Genomic DNA, 17,670 nt, shown 5'->3' on the forward strand with positions numbered 1-17,670 from the left:
TATAGTTTAATGTGGAACGTTTCCATTTTTGCAAAATTAAGTTTTTTCATCTAGGACCATGAAATATGGCTCTCCAGTTATTCGAGTCTTCTTAAGATTTTTGTTTGTGTTTTCTTAATATTTATTTACTTATATTTATTTTAGCCGCGCCGGGCCTTAGTTGGGGCACGCAGGATCTTTTAGTTGTGGCATGAGGGACCTAGTACCCCAGCCAGGGACCGAACCCGGGCCCCCTGCATTCGGAGCGTGGAGTCTTACCCACTGGACCACCAGGAAGTCCCCATAGTCTTCTTAAGGTTGATGAAATAGATATGACTTTTACAATCTAGTGAGAAGACTGACAATTTAAAAAATAACTTAATAAACTCTGATGAGTGTCCACAGAGGACTGTCCACAGGACTTTGCAGATCGATGACCCGTCGCTTGTGCGGCTACCCACACGCATCACTAAGCTCACTCACGCCAGCGCATCCCACGGCTGCACCTGGGCCCTTGCCTGACCTGCTCCTTTGACTTGGGGTGCCGCCCCTCCCTCCCCAGTCCTCTTCCCTGCCCCTGTGTTGCCCCGGGGTGACTTCTTGCCCTTTAAAAACCGACCAAGTCCTCCCCGTGGCACTCCCCGCCACCTCCCTGCACATGGGTCACTGCTGGGCTGGCTGCACCTGCATCACGTGTGCGTGGGGCCTGGCCGCGCTTTCCCTGCTCAGACCCTCTGCTGTCTGTGGGCGGGAGGGGCCCGGGCTCAGCCCAGGCCCACTGCCTGCCCGAGCGTTGCCGCCCTGGGTGAGGCTTCAGAAGAGCCGGCTAAGAGGGGCTGGGCCGAGTGAGTTCTGTTTGCTTCCTCACTGTCTCTGCAGCGAGAACTCCATGTGGTCCAGGCTCGTGGGCCAGTGTTGTCCTTGGCCGAGCCTGAAGGAACCGGCCATCCTGGGTGGAGAAACAGAGGGTCTCTAGAGCAGACACCCCACGCTCTGCTTTAACCGCTCCCTTTGCAAAACTCTGCCTAAAACAAGAAGAGCACAGTCAGGCTGGCCCTGCCCTCCCTCAGCCAAACGCCCCTCTCCCCAGGTGCCAAGCAAGAGCCCTTTGTCTCTGATGGGACTGGCCCAGGCCTCCGCAGCAGAAAGACGCCTGCGGGCCCATCCAAATATTAGCTGTGGACACGTTCCTACTTTGAAAACAGGAGAAGCTGTGCTGGGAGCCTCGGCTTCCAGAGAACACAGTCGCCTCTGTTTTCCTTTTTCCAGGGGACTGAAGCTGACACCGCAGTGACCTTCTCTTCACTCGGCCCAAGCTTTGGAGGTCGGGGCTTTTCCCTGCCTGGGCCCAACAGCAGGAGTGAAACCTGAGAAACAGGAGAACCCCCGGAGGGTCCACAGGGATCCCTGGAAGGCTGACAAACTTCATCACGTCTTTGAGGGGAAACTTGCCCTAAACCGATGTTGATGTTTTACCTCCTGCACACCTGGCCTGAAGAAGGTTCCAAGATGCAGCTGCAGCCTGTAACCAAAACGAATATTTTTCATCTCACTATCTGATCATACAACGAAGCTCAATTTATCAAATTAGAAAAATGTTGCACAATGGGGCAACGCTGAGTCATGGCTTTTAAAAAAATACTAGACCCCAGTTCAAGCTAGACTGTGGCCTGTCGGGATGGAGTTTCTCAGGGTAGATATTAAAGCAAATCAACAAGTGTGTCAAGAGCAATGAGGCTGACTTTCAGCTGTGTGCGGCGTTCCTTGGGCGTGATTCCCGAGGCCGGCACTGCTGGGGCCTGCGGTTGCACGAGCCCAGGCTTGAACCACATGAGTCTGCTGAGCTTTCCCCCATGGGACAGTGAGCAGAGAAACTGTACTTTGAGTAGTTTTAAAAAGCTCTGTAGGGCTTCCCTGGTGGCACAGTGGTTGAGAGTCCGCCTGCCGATGCAGGGGACACGGGTTCGTGCCCCGGTCCAGGAAGATCCCACATGCCGCGGAGCGGCTGGGCCCGTGAGCCATGGCCGCTGAGCCTGCGCGTCCGCAGCCTGTGCTCCGCCACGGGAGAGGCCACAACAGTGAGAGGCCCGCGTAATGCAAACAAAAACAAACAAACAAACAAACAAACAAAAGCTCTGTAATCTGGGACTTCCCTGGCAGTCCAGTGGCTAAGACTCCGTGCTTCCACCGCAGGGGCCAGGGGTTCGATCCCTGGTCTGGGAACTAAGATCCTGTGTGCCACGTGGCCAAAATACATAAATAAATAAAAATTATAAGAAAAGAAAAAGCTCTATAATCTGAAAGTGGAAACAACCCAAATGACCAGCAACTGATGAAAAAATAAAACGTGACCCATCTGTCCAGTGGACTATTACGAAGCTACATAAAGGAATGAGGTGCTGACATGCACGGGTGAGCCTTGGAAGCGTTAAACTAAGGGAAAGAAGCCAGGAAAAAGGCCAAATGCTGTACAAGTCCATTTATACGAAGTATCCGGACTAGGCAAATCCACAGAGACGGGAAGTAGATTGGGGCTTGCGGGGGGCAGGGAGAATGGGGAGGGGAGGGCGGATGGGGAGGGGCTTCTAATGGCCGTGGGGCTTCTTTATGGACGGATAGAAATGTTCTCAAGTTTACTGTGGCAATGGTTGCCAATCCTGTGAATAAACTAAGAATGCTGAATTTCACACTTTAAACCAGTGAACTATTTGGTATGTGAACTATATCTGAATAAAGCTGTTTGTTAAAAAACCTGTAGTTTTTGTTGTCTATACAGACTCACTTAAAACAACCCATTTAATGTAATTGAGGGTACCTTTTTAAGTGAACTCTTTTACTTTTGGTTTGTGGAAAGGTAAATGTCTCACCATCTTGTCTCGGACGCACCCACTTGGTCAGAAGTGGAGGTGTTGGTGTCCCAGAATTCCACCTCTCCTCAGGGGGCCAAGGGCCAAGAGAGAGGATGGCTGGTGGCCTTCCCGGCAGCGTGGGGGCCCCTGTTGGCTCCCCGGGCTGCCCCAGGGAGCAGCTGGTGTTCCGGGGCTAGCACAGGCCCCGCAGAGAAGCCAAACCCAGACCCGCTTCTCCCAGACCCGGGAATATGGCGGGAGCAAGAGTGTCTCAATTTCATGGGGAGAGTCACTGAAGTCACCGCCGTCACCCACTCTACAAGTGGCCATTTCAGAGCTGGCCTTTCCTCACTCTCCCAAGCCTTCTGGACTTGCGTCCTCTCAGCCAGTGACCTTGACTCACCTCTGTCGACCGGAACTCCCTGTCCGTCCACTTCAGCCTGTCAGTCCCCCTGTTGCAGTGGGTGATGCGTCCAGTCTGAGGACCCCTCGGTCCCGCACCCTGTGGACCCCGCACCTGAGGGTTATCACCTGAGGTTACTCCTAACAGCACGGGCGTGCTCTGGTGCAGAGCACCTCCTCTAGTCTCACCTCCCCCGACCCCCATCCTCCACCTCCCCTTCCTCGCTTCTCCGTCCCCTTCACAGACGGTCTCCACTGGACCTCAGTCATCACTGCCGCCACGCCGCCCCCCGTCCCTGCTGCATCAGTCCCCTGTCCTCACGTACTTGACCTCTTTTTAGAACCCGCCACTTCTGGCCACTCCTCTTTCCCACCACTCTCTTCTCAGTTTCTGTCCCATCACAGTCTCTTTACCACTCCTCCGCGGCCACTTTCACTTTCTTCCTTTTCCAGCCTGACCTTTAAATGCTGGCGACCCCTGGCCTCGGTCCCTGAGGCCCCCTCAGGCTTCAAGATTTATATTCTCATTGCTAATCCGGATGGGCTGGGAGGTGGGTGAGGCTTCTTGGTGTCCAGGGTAATCTTGGTAATCTTACATTTCAATATTCAAATGGGGAAAGGCTTAGAGGCCATGGGCACAGATAAGATAGGACGTTAACACTTTACACGGCTGCCAGCAGAGGAGCAGCCTGATTAACCCTGTGTTTGGGAGATGGCCGGCCAGGAGGGTAGATGGTGAGGGATGTGGCCACGGTCAGGCCTGGAGAGCCAAGGGGGGCCCAGTGAGGGCAGTGCTGGTGGCAGATCAGCAAACACCCAGACCCCAGCGCTCAACGTGGGCGACCTCGCGGATGACGGCGCCCCTGCTCCCGGGCTGCAGACCGGCTCTGAGGGGCGTGCTTCCCCCAGACCCATTGCTCACACACCCAGTAACCATGTGCCGGGACTGCGCAGGACAGCGCTCGCCTGCCCTTGTGTTCTCTTCTCCCTCTCAGGCTGGAGGCTTGTTCACTGGGCGACACAGAGGAAGGAGGCCAGACAACCAGCTTGTCTTTGGAAATCGACTGTGCCCCTGCCCGGAGTCCCAGACAGAGCGACCCAGGCTCTGATGATGGGAGAGCGAGAGAACCGTCTTCCTCTGGTGGTTAAATTAGATGCAAAAGACATGATGAATTATCAGATGGAGATTCATCTTCCCTCTCTCCTAGGGGCTTGCTTTCTGAGAAGCATTTAATTGTCTTGGCGCCAAGCAAACCGTAAGAAACCACAAGTGGAGGATCATTGTGCTGATTCTACAGACCCTCCTGGTTACACACCCAGGGACTGGCAGGGTGGCAGTGGTTCCGGCCCAGCTTTGCTAGCTCTCAGCCCCCAGGATGAATTCTGTTAGGAGCCGTCTTAATAGAACCTCTTTCTCTTTCCCAAGAGGAGCAACGTGCTTCATGTATGACTTCATTCATCCTCAATTGCTGAAGATCCTCACTGCTGTTTGTGTGTGTGAGACAAGGGTTAGGCTGTGTCAGGAGGGCTCAGGTCCAGAACAAGCCACTGCAGCTGAGTTCTAGCAGGAGATTTATTGTAGGATACTCAGCCGTTTACAGTATGACTTGTGTAAGGGCTGAAGACACAGACGCAGGTTCCGGAGTGGTTCCCAAAGCCACACCTCAGAGCCTGGCTGCCAAGGAAGCTGCAGCCTCTCCTTGGATCTGGAAGCCTCCAGTGGGCCCGGAAGCCACACCTGTTCTCCCGGCTCCAACCCAAGTTGCATTGTGGGGACTGGCAGCTGCATGCGGGCGCCCGCCTCCCCACCTCCTCCCAGCCACTGGCTTGTCCTGGGCTCCCCGTGGAGTGGGCACCCCTGAGACCATGGCTGCCTAGCACAAAGGGGCGTCCACCTCACCTAGGCCCCAGCGCCTGTAAATCAGACCCAGATCCCTAACGGCAACAGGGCTGGAGAAGGAGACTCTTTTTTTTTTTTTTTAATAAATTTATTTATGTATTTATTTTTGGCTGCATTGGGTCTTTGTTTCTGTGTGCAGGCTTTCTCTAGTTGTGGCGAGAGGGGGCTACTCTTTGTTGAGGTACATGGGCTTCTCATTACGGTGGCTTCTCTCGTTGTGGAGCATGGGCTCTAGGAGCATGGGCTTCAGTACTTGTGGCACGTGGGCTCAGTAGTTGTGGCGCACTGGCTTAGCTGCTCTGTGGCATGTGGGATCTTCCTGGACCAGGGCTCGAACCTGTGTGCCCTGCATTGGCAGGTGGATTCTTAACCACTGCGCCATTAGGGAAGCCCTCAAAGTCCTTTAAATCTGCTCTGCATTCTCAACATGAAGTATTTCTCCCAGAAAAGGTGACGTGGTGTTGCTTTTAAAAATTACAACTGAAATATGCAGAGTAAAAGTCGCAGGTTCATTGAGAGTGTGTCCAACAAGACGCCTGCATCTCGTCTGGGTTCTGAGCACAGACCCCGAGCCTCTTCCCACCCCCGACTCACGCCCATTAGCTCATGAATCCGAGCTCGAGCAGCAGCTTTTCCTGAAGTCTGTCCTCTTACGTGCTCGTTCCTGCCTTTTCTGTGCAAATTCTTATTTGTAGTAAATATCACCATTGTGTTCCAGGTCCCATGCGTGGTTAATGCAGCGAAAGGTAAGGAAAGGCCATATTAGCAGCTCTGCAGTAAAACCTAAAGGGCAGGCAATGACCCCGACGGCCGTTCCAAGAAACGCCTTGGCTCAGGAGATGGTTGTTTTTAGAGAAATGGTCGGGCGGCTCACGCCCACTGAGCTCTGGGGTCTGGGGTGTACGCAGGATCCCCGAGGATACACAGGGTCTGGCGGTTTTAAAAATGTCCTGTAACCAACATGTAGGCCTGTGGCTGTGACAGAGCTTCAGGACACGGGACCCAGCACAGACGGCCGTTCCCCGCGGGCTCGGGAGCCTGGGCTGAAGGAAAAGGGAGCAGCTTTCTGTTGGGGGCATTTTCATTTTCCACCTGGTCATTCCCCCCCTGCCCCACCCCCGGAATGAAGCCTCAGCCCCACAGATGGTTTTCACACTGTAGTGCTGGTGATGGAAAGCAGTTGCAGATGAGACACAAGCTTCCAGCAGGAATTTGATATAAATCTTCAGTTGCCTTCAAGCGAGAAAGGGGCTGCTTCCCTGGCCTGCACGGAACGAGACAGATGACCCAGAACCTGTGTTGCCCTAATGACTTCTTTTCTTTTCTTTTCGTTTCTTTATCTTTTCAGTGTGTTCAAACTGTTGTTCCTAATGACAAGACGTGATGGAGAAAAGGCCAAGATGGCCTGAATAGCATGTCTTTTATAAAAAAAACAATACTTCCTAAAAGTGTTGAAGTTGCCACAGTTGACAAGCATGGAGAAAGGAAATCCACGTACAAACTTGTAAGAAAGAGAGGGGGAAAATCTCTCCCAGGAACCATAAGAAAACAATTTAAAAAATTGAAAGAGAGGGGGAAAATCTCTCCCAGGAACCATAAGAAAACAATGAGTTTAGCCACAGGCTGGGAGAAAATATTTGCCAGACACGGTGTTTCCCAAAAGAACTTCCATTCAAAATACAGAAGGGACTCCTACAAACCCATGGTAACAGACAACCCACTAAAAACAGAGTGAAAGACTTGAACAGAATTTCACAGAAGATGCACCAAAGAGCCCAGGACAGGGCTTCCCTGGTGGTGCAGTGGTTGAGAGTCCGCCTGCCGATGCAGGGGACGCGGGTTCGTGCCCCAGTCCGGGAAGATCCCACATGCCGCGGAGTGGCTGGGCTCGTGAGCTATGGCCGCTGAGCCTGCGCGTCTGGAGCCTGTGCTCTGCAACGGGAGAGGCCACAACAGTGAGAGGCCTGCGTACCGCAAAAAAAAAAAAAAAAAAAAGAAAGTACTTTCTTCCAGGGTTGTTTTATGGATCAAAGATAATATATATAAAGAGCCCATCACAGTGTCAGAAACACAGTCAGTGCACAATAAAATGCTAAGTATTATTATTTGGGGCAAGGAAACCAGAGATCTGACCCAACTCTACCACCTACGAGCTCTGTGATCCAATATCTTAGTTCCATCTGCAAAGTGGGAATAATAATGGTAAAGACAAATGAGGCCATCGATGATAAACTGTAAAGTACTGTACATCATATGGTGTTATCTGACCTTTGAAGTTTCTTCAGACTCCAGCAGTCTATAATTTACCACCTGATAAAAGGTTGTACTGTGGTTTAGAGTGAGGTGAGAAGGTTTACCAACTAATAGAGCTCAGTTGCCATAGCAACTCAGACATTATTTTCAAAGTAAGAAAGTTAATGTTGAGGTACATGTCTTCTGTAACATCCCAGTGGGTTTTCCACTGTAGATAAAGACAAGAGACAAAGCTGTATTTTAGGATCAGAGCACTAGAGTGGAACTAATACTCTGTTAAGCTAGGAAAACTAGGACTTACCTCGGCTTTGGTAACACGACGTGAAGACACTCTACTTGTGTATTTTGAAATCCCCAAATTCTCTTGTAGAAAATGTCAAGCACCATCAAAATATTGTGCTTTTTCAACCTCTCATCATAAACGAGCAATGTTTTCCATTATGGGTTAAAGATAAGGTAAAGTGCTTCTATCGATCTAACAACTTCTGAAGTTATTCAAGAGAAAAAGGATGTGATATGTACACAGAGAGGGGAGGAGAGAAACTGTTTTTTTTTTTTAATTTTATTTATTTATGGTTGTGTTGGCTCTTCGTTTCTATGCAAGGGCTTTCTCTAGTTGCGGCAAGTGGGGGCCACTCCTCATCGCGGTGCGTGGGCCTCTCACTATCAGAGCCTCTCTTGTTGTGGAGCACAGGCTCCAGACGCGCAGGCTCAGTAATTGTGGCTCTCGGGGCTAGTTGCTCCGCAGCATGTGGGATCTTCCCAGACCAGGGCTCGAACCCGTGACCCCTGCTTTGGCAGGCAGATTCTCAACCACTGCACCACCAGGGAAGCCCGAGAAACTGTTATATATATATATATATATAGTTAAATATAGAATACCATATATAATATATGATATGGATAGAAAACATGTTATATGTAGTTATATATGCAGTATATATTATGTAGGGAGGGATCTAGATAGACAGACAGTGAATGTGTTCCATGTATATTATGAGAAGATCTTTAGTTATAGGTAGGACCGAATGTCAACGCCTGCCTGAAAGAGGTATCTTCCCACCGAGCTGAGTAAGGCATAGTTTACTCAGCTGTGCAGGGTATTTTTCTAAAGGATTTATTGTATTAAGCACAGCAGTGGCCCTAACACTTGGAGGGGTGCCTAGTTCAGGTGGCTTGTGTTTTCCTACATTATGTCAGAAACAGTTTTCCCAGTTCTTAGTCTTAGAGAAGAATTATTGGTTCAGTTTTCAAAGTTTCACTAACATCAAAGGTAAAAGCTTTTCTGGTGACACATGAACTTTCTCACTGTCAAGACCGTTTTCTTAGCACGGCCCGTCATGGACACTGGCTTCCAGATCTCGGACTAATAAAGAGATGCTTCTTTACACTATTTCTTTCTCAGATCACGCCGCCAGAGCAGCAGGTCTCTGAGCCTTGTACGTGTCAAACCTTGAAACGGGTCCGGTTGGATAAGGCTTTCATGGCACGTTTAACACGACATGACTCAAAGCTTCAAGAGAGCTCAGTTTACTTGCATCTCACATATTTGGAGAATTCCCTTTATCTTACGGAAAGTACCATTTTCTTGAAACATAGCTACCCTTCCAATTGCATAAGGAGAATCCCACAAGCATGAGAGGAGACCCCTCAGGTCTGGTGCACAAAGGGTCCTGGAAAGGGCGGGAGCAGAGAAGATCAGCAGGACAGGAGGCTGGTTCATGGCTGACCGGGAACCAAGGGTCATACAGGCCCCCTGGGAGGGGGTGAGAACTTGTCTTTGCAGAGGTGTCAGGAGGATGTTGGGTGGGTGGGGAGGGGTGAGAGTGTTGCTGGCCGCTCACCAGCATCACCTGGAATTCCTGGGAAAACACAAATCCCTGGGCCCCTCCTGTGGAGACTCCGAGTCAGCAGGACTTTCTGGGAGACCCAGAATCTGTCTTTTTAACAAGTGTCGGGTGGGTCCCATTCCCTCTGTGCGGTGGTTTCGGAACACTTGCTTTGTATGTTCCAAGCAGGACTCACCAGGTTGATGCTAGCTTGTGCTGTGCTGGTGAGGGTTTAACCTACACACACACACACACACACACACACACACACACACACACACACACACACACACACACACACACACACACACACACACACACACACACACACACACACACACACACACACACACACACACACACACACACACACACACACACACACACACACACACACACACACACACACACACACACACACCAAAACCAGGCCTTGATTCTGAGCCTTGCTGAGTTCTGGATGCCCACACGTGTACACACACCGTGGTGGTCATGGTGGCCGATTTCAGGCTATCGATCTGACATCATGGGACACAAAGCTGGGAATAGAAGCCCACGAGGGGCCCCCGTGGCCAAGCCTGCAGAGCTGCCCAGCAGCCAGTGGGAGGGTCCAGGGCCAGGGGGTCACCCAGAAAAGGGAACTGGGGAGACAGGTGTGAGCCCAGTGTCCAGGAGCACCTAGTGCCCGGTGGGTGCCACGTGTGTGCATGCAGTGCGGGGGCATGATGAGAGTGGGCAGATGACAGATATGTGTCCCTTCCTTTATTTGCCATTTCTTACAACAATGCGTTAGTCTGTAACAGCTCCAAAAGCGACTGATGAGGTTTTTAAATTTCTTTTTATTTTTTAATATTTATTATTATTATTTTTGGCTACGTCGGGTCTTAGTTGCAGCATGCAGGATCTTTCGTTGCGGTGTGCGGGTTTCTCTCTAGTTGCAGGGCGCAGGCTTAGTTGCCCTGTGGCATGTGGGATCTTAGTGTCCTGACCAGGGCTCAAACCCACGTCACCTGCATTAGAAGGCAGATTCTTAAGCGCCAGACCGCCAGGAAAGTCCCAAGGTTTTTTGATTCCTTAGTTTCATTAGAAACTCAGGGACTTCCCTGGTGGCACAGTGGTTAAGAAGCCACCTGCCAATGCAAGGCACATGGGTTCCTGCCCTGGTCCGGGAAGATCCCACATGCTGCGGAGCAACTAAGGCCATGTGCCACAACTACTGAGCCCGTGCTCTAGAGCCCGCAAGCCACAACTACTGAGCCCACGTGCCACAACTACTGAAGCCTGCACGCCTAGAGCCCATGCGCCACAAGAGAAGCCACCGCAATGAGAAGCCCGCGCACTGCAAGGAAGAGTAGCCCCCGCTCGCCGCAACTAGAGAAAGCCCATGCGCAGCAACAAAGACCCAACACAGCCAAACATAAATAAATTTATTAAAAAGAAAAAGAAAAAGAAACTCCGACTTTGACACTTTAGTTGTGCTTTAGCACATGGCGGTTGCTTTTCTTACTGACGCAGAGAGAGCCCCACTGTCAGCTACGGGCTGTGTTAGCGCGGCCCCGGTGGTCCGGGAAGTGCCCTTGCTTGTGTGCCGCCCCTGGGTTTTCAGACTGTGGCCCAGATGCCTCACATCCTGTTTTAGGTCTTCTATGTTTTAAGATTTTTGTGCATGTGTTTCTTTTTTTTTTTTTTTTTCTTTTTCTTTATTTTTCTTTCTTTCTTTTATTTATTTATGGCTGCGTTGGGTCTTCGTTTCTGTACGAGGGCTTTCTCCAGTTGCGGCAAGTGGGGGGGCCACTCCTCATCGTGGTGCGCGGGCCTCTCACTATCGTGACCTCTCTTGTTGTGGAGCACAGGCTCCAGACGCGCAGGCTCAGTAATTGTGGCTCACGGGGCTAGTTGCTCCGCGGCATGTGGGATCCTCCCAGATCAGGGCTCGAACCCGTGTCCCCTGCATTGGCAGGCAGACTCCCAACCGCTGCGCCACCAGGGAAGCCCCTGTGCATGTGTTTCTTATTCGTCCTCAGCGGAGGGCTGGTTACCCCGTCGTTGCCAGAGGTGGCTTGAAGTGGACATGTCGAGTTCCTTTGTTGTTTGGTTGGGCCGGTTTGTTGGGAACGTGCTTTGTGTTGGGTGCCACTGGGAACAAGACATCGAATGACTCCTCAGCCCTTGCAGCCGGCTGGGGGTCCGACGTGTGACGCCGCAGCTGCTGCGCAGAGCGAAGAGGTGACACACGCGGGTCCAGGCAGAGTCTCAGGGAACTGGCAGAGGGACAGGAGGGCTTCTGGGGGGAGGTGGCACCTGGGTGCTCGCACAGGCCAGGCCCGCACATGGGAGATGGGAGGCGTCACCGTCCTCGCCTTCAGCCGCAGCTGGTACATCAACCCAGCAGAGACCGCAGGGACCAGCAGCCCCCGACACCAGCTGAACCCACCCGGTGTCCGTGCCCAGGAGGGGTCGGGCCCAGCCCACGGGCCTGTGCCTACTAGTCCACACTTCGCACGCTTACCCAGCCTCTACACAGAAACATGAAGTGCAACAGAGGAAACGTTTGGTGTCCACGATCTCCCCTCTTAGAGTCATCCTCACGAGAGGCCTGAGGGTTAGGAGGCAAATTTTGATCTGCTGTGTATTTCTCTACAGCCAGCTTCTGGAAGAAAAGAGGTGGTGGAAGTGAACTTACTCGGGAATTATTCAGGTTAAAGCCACCTTCACTCTCTGCAAAAAAATAAAGAGAAGAGAAGAGAAAGCACGGAATACCTAAGGACACAAAATTAAAAGACAGTTTTTCCAAAGATGTGAAGGAGTCATTTCAGATCCTTATGGAAAAGAAAGGAGTGTACCAGCCCCGAGCCCGGGACTGGGCTGAAACCCAGCGCCCGCAGGCCTGGCTGGCTGGGACCCAGAGCTTGAGCCCCAGGGAGCTGCAGGCCTGCAGGTGCCGAGGGCCCGGGGCAGCCGGGACGCCAGTGGGAGGAGTGAGTTCTGAGCGGTGTGTTGGGGGAGGGGCAGTGACCCAAAATCCGTGCGCCTGGAGATCTGAGAAAAGGAGAAACGCGGGGCCAAAGGGACGGGAACAGAGCTGTTACCTCAGCAGAATACAAACGAGCTCCCTGCCGAGGAGGGAAACAAAATGTCTCCACCTCGAACCCGAGGGATGCTCCGGGGAGGCGGGCAGCCCCAGCGCTGGACTGGCGACGCGACGCCCTTTAAAGGACAGGCGGGACTTCCAGGCAGAGTGCCAGGTGTCCTTGTGCTGCTCCAGTCCTACCTGTCCAGCGCCACCTGGGCAGGTGACAATTTGGGGGTGGGGGATATGTAAGCTCTCCGCTTGCTGTAGCGCCAAGTATGGTTCGATCCAACCTAGAAAACCCGCCAGGGACGCCCGGCCCCGGGTCCAGACTGAAACAAGCAGGTGGCTGTCAGAGCCCGCGCTCTGGGACACAGCCCAGGAAGGCACAATGTGGCAGCTCTTCCAGAGGCCAAGGTGGCCCTGCGGGCTGTCCAACAAGAGCAAGACCTCGGCCGTGGCGAAGGGAGGGTGGCAAAGGGGGTCCAGCTTGGGAGGGTCCCCAGGGCCAGTCAGAACCTGGCGAGAATCCCCGGCCGGGCAGCCCGAGGCCGGCTCAGGGGAGCCGAGGGTCTCGCCCAGGAGCGTCCCGTGCTACAGCCGCAAGGGGGTCTCCCGCCGGGGGCTGGGAGGGGCTCCGGAGACCAGGACGGGGCGGGGGCGGGGCCCGAGGGAAGGTCTGTGCGCTCCAGCGCCCTCTCCCTGCCGGGGGCTGCCCTGCGGACACCCACTGACCCGGGATCCCCAGCCTCTGCTCAGCCCCCGTCCTGGGTGCGGCCCCCACAGCCCAGGGTCACCTTCGTCCTGCTCACGGCCGGAGACGGCGGGCCGTGTCATCGGGCACGCGCTCGCTGTGGCGGCGTCGGTGGGTTGCACGCCACCCCCAGAAGGGGCTTCCCAAGCACACCCGACTGTGGCGCCGTGGGAAACACTGGCCCAAACCGTGGGTTGTCCCCGAATGACAGAGAGCTCTGAACAAAGGATCTGCTTACGACTCGACCATCGTGGTCACTCGAGATGACGTCCGTCATCAGGATCACCGACTTGCGCAGAAAGAACAGAAGGAAAAGACGTCTTTATGGAATCAAACGCTTTTATTTGGAATAAGCATCAAGAAAACGAAGGGAGTTGCCTCATGAATGCAGGGCCACAGAGTACTCAGCAAGAGGTCAGAAAATAACTATAAAAATATTTTGCAGCAGATTAAAATAATGTGAAACTACGATCACTGGCTATGAAATGTATCCACATGTAATCACACGGGAAATAAATGGTAAAATCTTCAGACGATTTGCTCTCTTGGCTGCCCTGGTGGCAGGGGATCCAGCCCGCAGACCTCAGTGCTGCTCTGACCCCCAGTCTGGGGCACCACCCCGTCCACCGGGGCGCCTGCCTAGTGGCGAGCAAGTCGCGCTCTGCCTGCTGGGCTCCCAAGGCCTCCCAGCGTCTCTGAGCCACTTGACAGGGGCTCCAGCTTCCAGCGAACGGGCTCCAGCACGGGCAGCAGTGGTCGCACGAGGCTTCACTGGGGCTGCAGCTGGCTCTTCAGTCTGGCGAGTCTCATGAGGCACCTGTCCCTCCACTCCCTCCTGGCAGCTAAGTGCTCCGGGTCATCTGGAACCTTCACGCACATGGCCTGGGAACAGGAAAGAAAAAGAACAGACAAGAGGGAAAAAGGGGAAAGAAGCATGAAGAGCAACTAAGCAGGAGGGAAATTACTCCTATTTATGCAAACTCTGAATTTGCTTTCAGAGACCAAAGAAGCCTGGCAAACCCTCAACTAATGTAACTTTCCAAATCCAGAGGGGCCGACGGTTCCTTCAGACGAGTCAAAATGACCTGCCAGTTCCTTGGTCACACCGCTCAGAGGGTCCCCTGAGACCCTGACGGGGCTCTGGACAGTCAGGAACGTGGAACCTCAAAGTCAAGGCAAAGAGCCTGGCTACAAACGAATCCTCGCCTTCCACCGGCAGGGAGTCTACACACCTGGTGCAGTTTTTCAGCTGCGGTCCCGGAAAACTCTGGAATGGGTCCAAAAGTCTTTAGGACATGTTTCATGCCCTCGCTGTACCTGTCACAGTAGCTTAACATACCTGGAAGCAGAAGAAAACAAGAATCCCCAAGTCAGAGAACTCTTGTCTGCGCTCAAACCAAGAATGTGTCCGGAGGATGTTGCCCTGGGCTCACCCTCCCGTGGGTGTAGCAGGGCTGCGGGTGGGAAATGCACCCCGGTCAGCGGCCCTGGGCTCACTACCCAAGCTTTTCTCGGCAATAAAGGCCCGAGAAGCAACCCAACCTCCAGGCCTGGGTCAGCGCCTCTCAGGGACGCTGGGTCGGCCCACGTTCCTACTTTGATTAATCCTGTTTTCACCACAGGCATCTCCTTCAACAATGTACCTATGAGGTTACTTGTGTACATGGCTCGAATGCATTTTCTAAGAACCAAAGATGTCAAGTTCAACTAAATCCGTTGCCCACTCCGCTCTTATCCCTGGATTCTAGCTGGCACTGGACCCACCGGGCAGCGGCGGCCTTAGCACGGTTTCTTCACCCCAGGGGCTGGCTAGGCTGTGGCTGCTGGGTTAGGGCGCCGTCAGCCACCTGCCCCGACCTGCGTCTGAGCCCCGGCCACACGACTTCCCACTATGCCCGCGGCTTCGGGGACCTCAATCGAAGATGGAGCCCTAGGATTCCGGTGGAGAAGCACATGGACAAGAGGCTCATCCTGGGGACGGTGGGGGAGGTGGGGGTTGGGGAAGTGCCGCACTTAGGAGCCGCACGCGGGCTGCGTGGCAGAGGCCGACTCCAAGAGGAAGCCCTTCAGCTGCCCACACGCGGGGCGGGCTTGCCTGGACTGGCCAATAGGCACACAGCGTGGCCCTCCCTCCCCCATCCCTCCCTCCTGCCCGCCAGGCAGGTCACATCGGGAGCCTGGCCCCGGAGCCGCTGAGCTGCGCTGGCCCTTTGCCAACCTCTCTCAAAGCCAGGGAGACTCGGCAGTTGGTCAGTCAGGCTAAAAAGATAACAAGGGAACAAACAAAACTGCAGGATTTGCAGAGATCCAGAGCTGGGCCCTCACCGACCCCACACGAAAACTGCGCGATTCATTTAAAATAAAAATGATCTCCGCTAGTTGACACCTTAAAAAAGAAAAACAACTTCTGTGGGGTTGCTTTTGGTGCATCTACATTGATGTGAAAGCCTAAACTCGCTGATTTCAACTGCATTTGTCCCAAATCGTTCGCCTTCTCTCAGAGGGTGATAAAATGATACCCACTTTGTCTTAGAAGAGAAAGTGGTTCGAAGGGTGAGAATTCGAAAATGCAACGTTTCTGACGTTAGCACCTGCAATTAAGTGGTGGACGCTCCCTTTTAAGATGAGGGGTTTCACTGTGTTTACCAGAAGCACCAGGGGACGGTCCAGAGCTCAATATTTACTTCACTGTGCCTATTTGTTGGTTTATTCAAACTCAAGGTGATAAAATCCAGACACAAATACAGCTTACTCGTGTTGGGGAAGCAGAGACGCTGAACCAAATAAGCTGGAGACACTGCGTGAGCAAAGAGCAGGCAGATGTGCTGCAGCTGCGAACTCACCCACTTTCGGAGAAACAAGCTGCCCCGGCCCCCAACCCCCAGCAACGAGCCACGGGACTCGATTCAGGTGCCGTGTTTCACCTCTGGGTCACTTTACGTTTTCTGAACGAGTGTCCCTCTTTCACTGCCCCTGTGAAGTCATCTGAGTCTCCCAGGGGCTTTCTAGAATCTTTTTTTCCCTACTGCCTTTTATACAATTTGTAGTTTTAAAAGGGCTTTTATTTCTTTAGAACAGAATAAAATATGGTGAAACTGTTTACAGTTCATAACTTCTCCCCAACTTGTTCAGAAAACCAATTAAAACTTCAGTCTCATTAGCATAAAAACACTTTCTATAACATGCACTCAGCTCTCAGGATAAACAGCCTGTTGTTTGTGGCGAGGCTGGGAGCCTCCGCTCGCTCCAGACACAGGAAGTTCACAGTGACTTACAGTCAGGATCCGCGGTGTGCCTTATTGACAGCTTTCCAGTGAAGGTATCACTCTTACTATTATTTGCAACACATCCCCTTCCATTAGAGAGTAAAAAAGGAGGCTTTTAAATATTTCCAACGATAATTTTGGCTTCTCTACACCATGAAAGGTGAATTGAGTGGGAATTACTCTAGAATAACAATTTCATTGAAAATGGAAATTAGGGACTTCCTTGGTGATCCAGTGGTTAAGAATCCACCTTCCAATGCAGGGGACGCGGGTTTGATCCCTGGTCGGGGAGCTAAGATCCCACACGCTGCGGGGCAACTAAGCCTGCGCACGGCACCTAAGACCCAACACAGCCTAATAAATAAATAAACAACTATGTAAAAAAAAAAAAGAAAATGGAAAGGAAAAAAAAAACCACGTCACCTTTTATCCCACTAATCTGCCCTTCCCCCATGTCTTCTTTACATCTATGCCCTCTGCTCTGTCAACAATACCCTCTTCCTAAACTCATAGAGCTTAGCTTTTTAGAAGACTCTGAACCTAACTTCTTCTTCTTTTTTTTTTGTGGTATGCCAGCCTCTCACTGTTGTGGCCTCTCCCGTTGCGGAGCACAGGCTCCGGACGCGCAGGCTCAGCAGCCATGGCTCACGGGCCCAGCTGCCCTGTGGCATATGGGATCTTCCCGGACCGGGGCACGAACCCGCATCCCCTGCATCGGCAGGCGGACTCTCAACCACTGCGCCACCAGGGAAGCCCTGAACTTAACTTCTTAAGAGATGCTTATACGGAATAAGAAAAGATGGGGGGGGGGCAGAAAACAGATTCTCATGAAATTAGATTTAGCTCATTTCACTGGTTTCTAACTTGAGCCCAGTGTCTCCATGCCGTGTACTCTCATGCCACCACTGTGACGGGCGGGGGGATGGGGTAACTGCTGCTATAGCCCTTTTACAGGTGGGGAAACTGAGATGCAGTGAATTGACCTGCCAAGGTCATCTAGCTTGCAGGTCAGCGGGGTGCTGGCTGGCTCCACCAGCCAGACCCACCACTCTGAGAGCCGGCGCTGCCCTAAAAAGTAACCAAACGGAGTAGGCATGCTGGCCTCCTGTTTCTCAGGTGCTATTTTATTAGATTAAAAACAGATCCTAAAATACTTCTACCACTTCCAGATAAACTGTAGCTTTTAAAGACTAATAACTAGCCTTAACCTGAGATGTTGGCTTTATATAAAACTATATCCAAAAGGAAGAATTCCTGATATATTCTGGTGACACTGTGAGGAATAACGAACGTGTCCATTGATGCCAAGCCAGATCTCAAAACTGTCTACCTCTGGTCTCTGGAATGCTCTGAAGTTGAAAACTACAT

The 17,670-nt window shown here is 52.4% G+C and overlaps 1 protein-coding gene across 1 annotated transcript in view; it reads right to left on the reverse strand.

The window, feature by feature from the left end:
• Window positions 1–13,357: 13,357 nt before the first annotated feature.
• Window positions 13,358–17,670, reverse strand: part of CRYL1 (crystallin lambda 1) — a 72,132-nt gene continuing 67,819 nt past the window's right edge. The window contains exons 7-8 of the mRNA XM_060079828.1: window positions 14,269–14,375; window positions 13,358–13,918 (exon numbers count right to left, since the gene is read on the reverse strand). Coding sequence (XP_059935811.1) covers window positions 13,805–13,918; window positions 14,269–14,375 — 221 coding nt within the window. The 3' untranslated portion in view covers window positions 13,358–13,804. The remainder of the gene's footprint in view (window positions 13,919–14,268; window positions 14,376–17,670) is intronic.

The sequence above is a fragment of the Mesoplodon densirostris genome, chromosome 17 (assembly GCF_025265405.1).
Source record: "Mesoplodon densirostris isolate mMesDen1 chromosome 17, mMesDen1 primary haplotype, whole genome shotgun sequence".
In the NCBI taxonomy this organism is placed as follows: domain Eukaryota; kingdom Metazoa; phylum Chordata; class Mammalia; order Artiodactyla; family Ziphiidae; genus Mesoplodon; species Mesoplodon densirostris.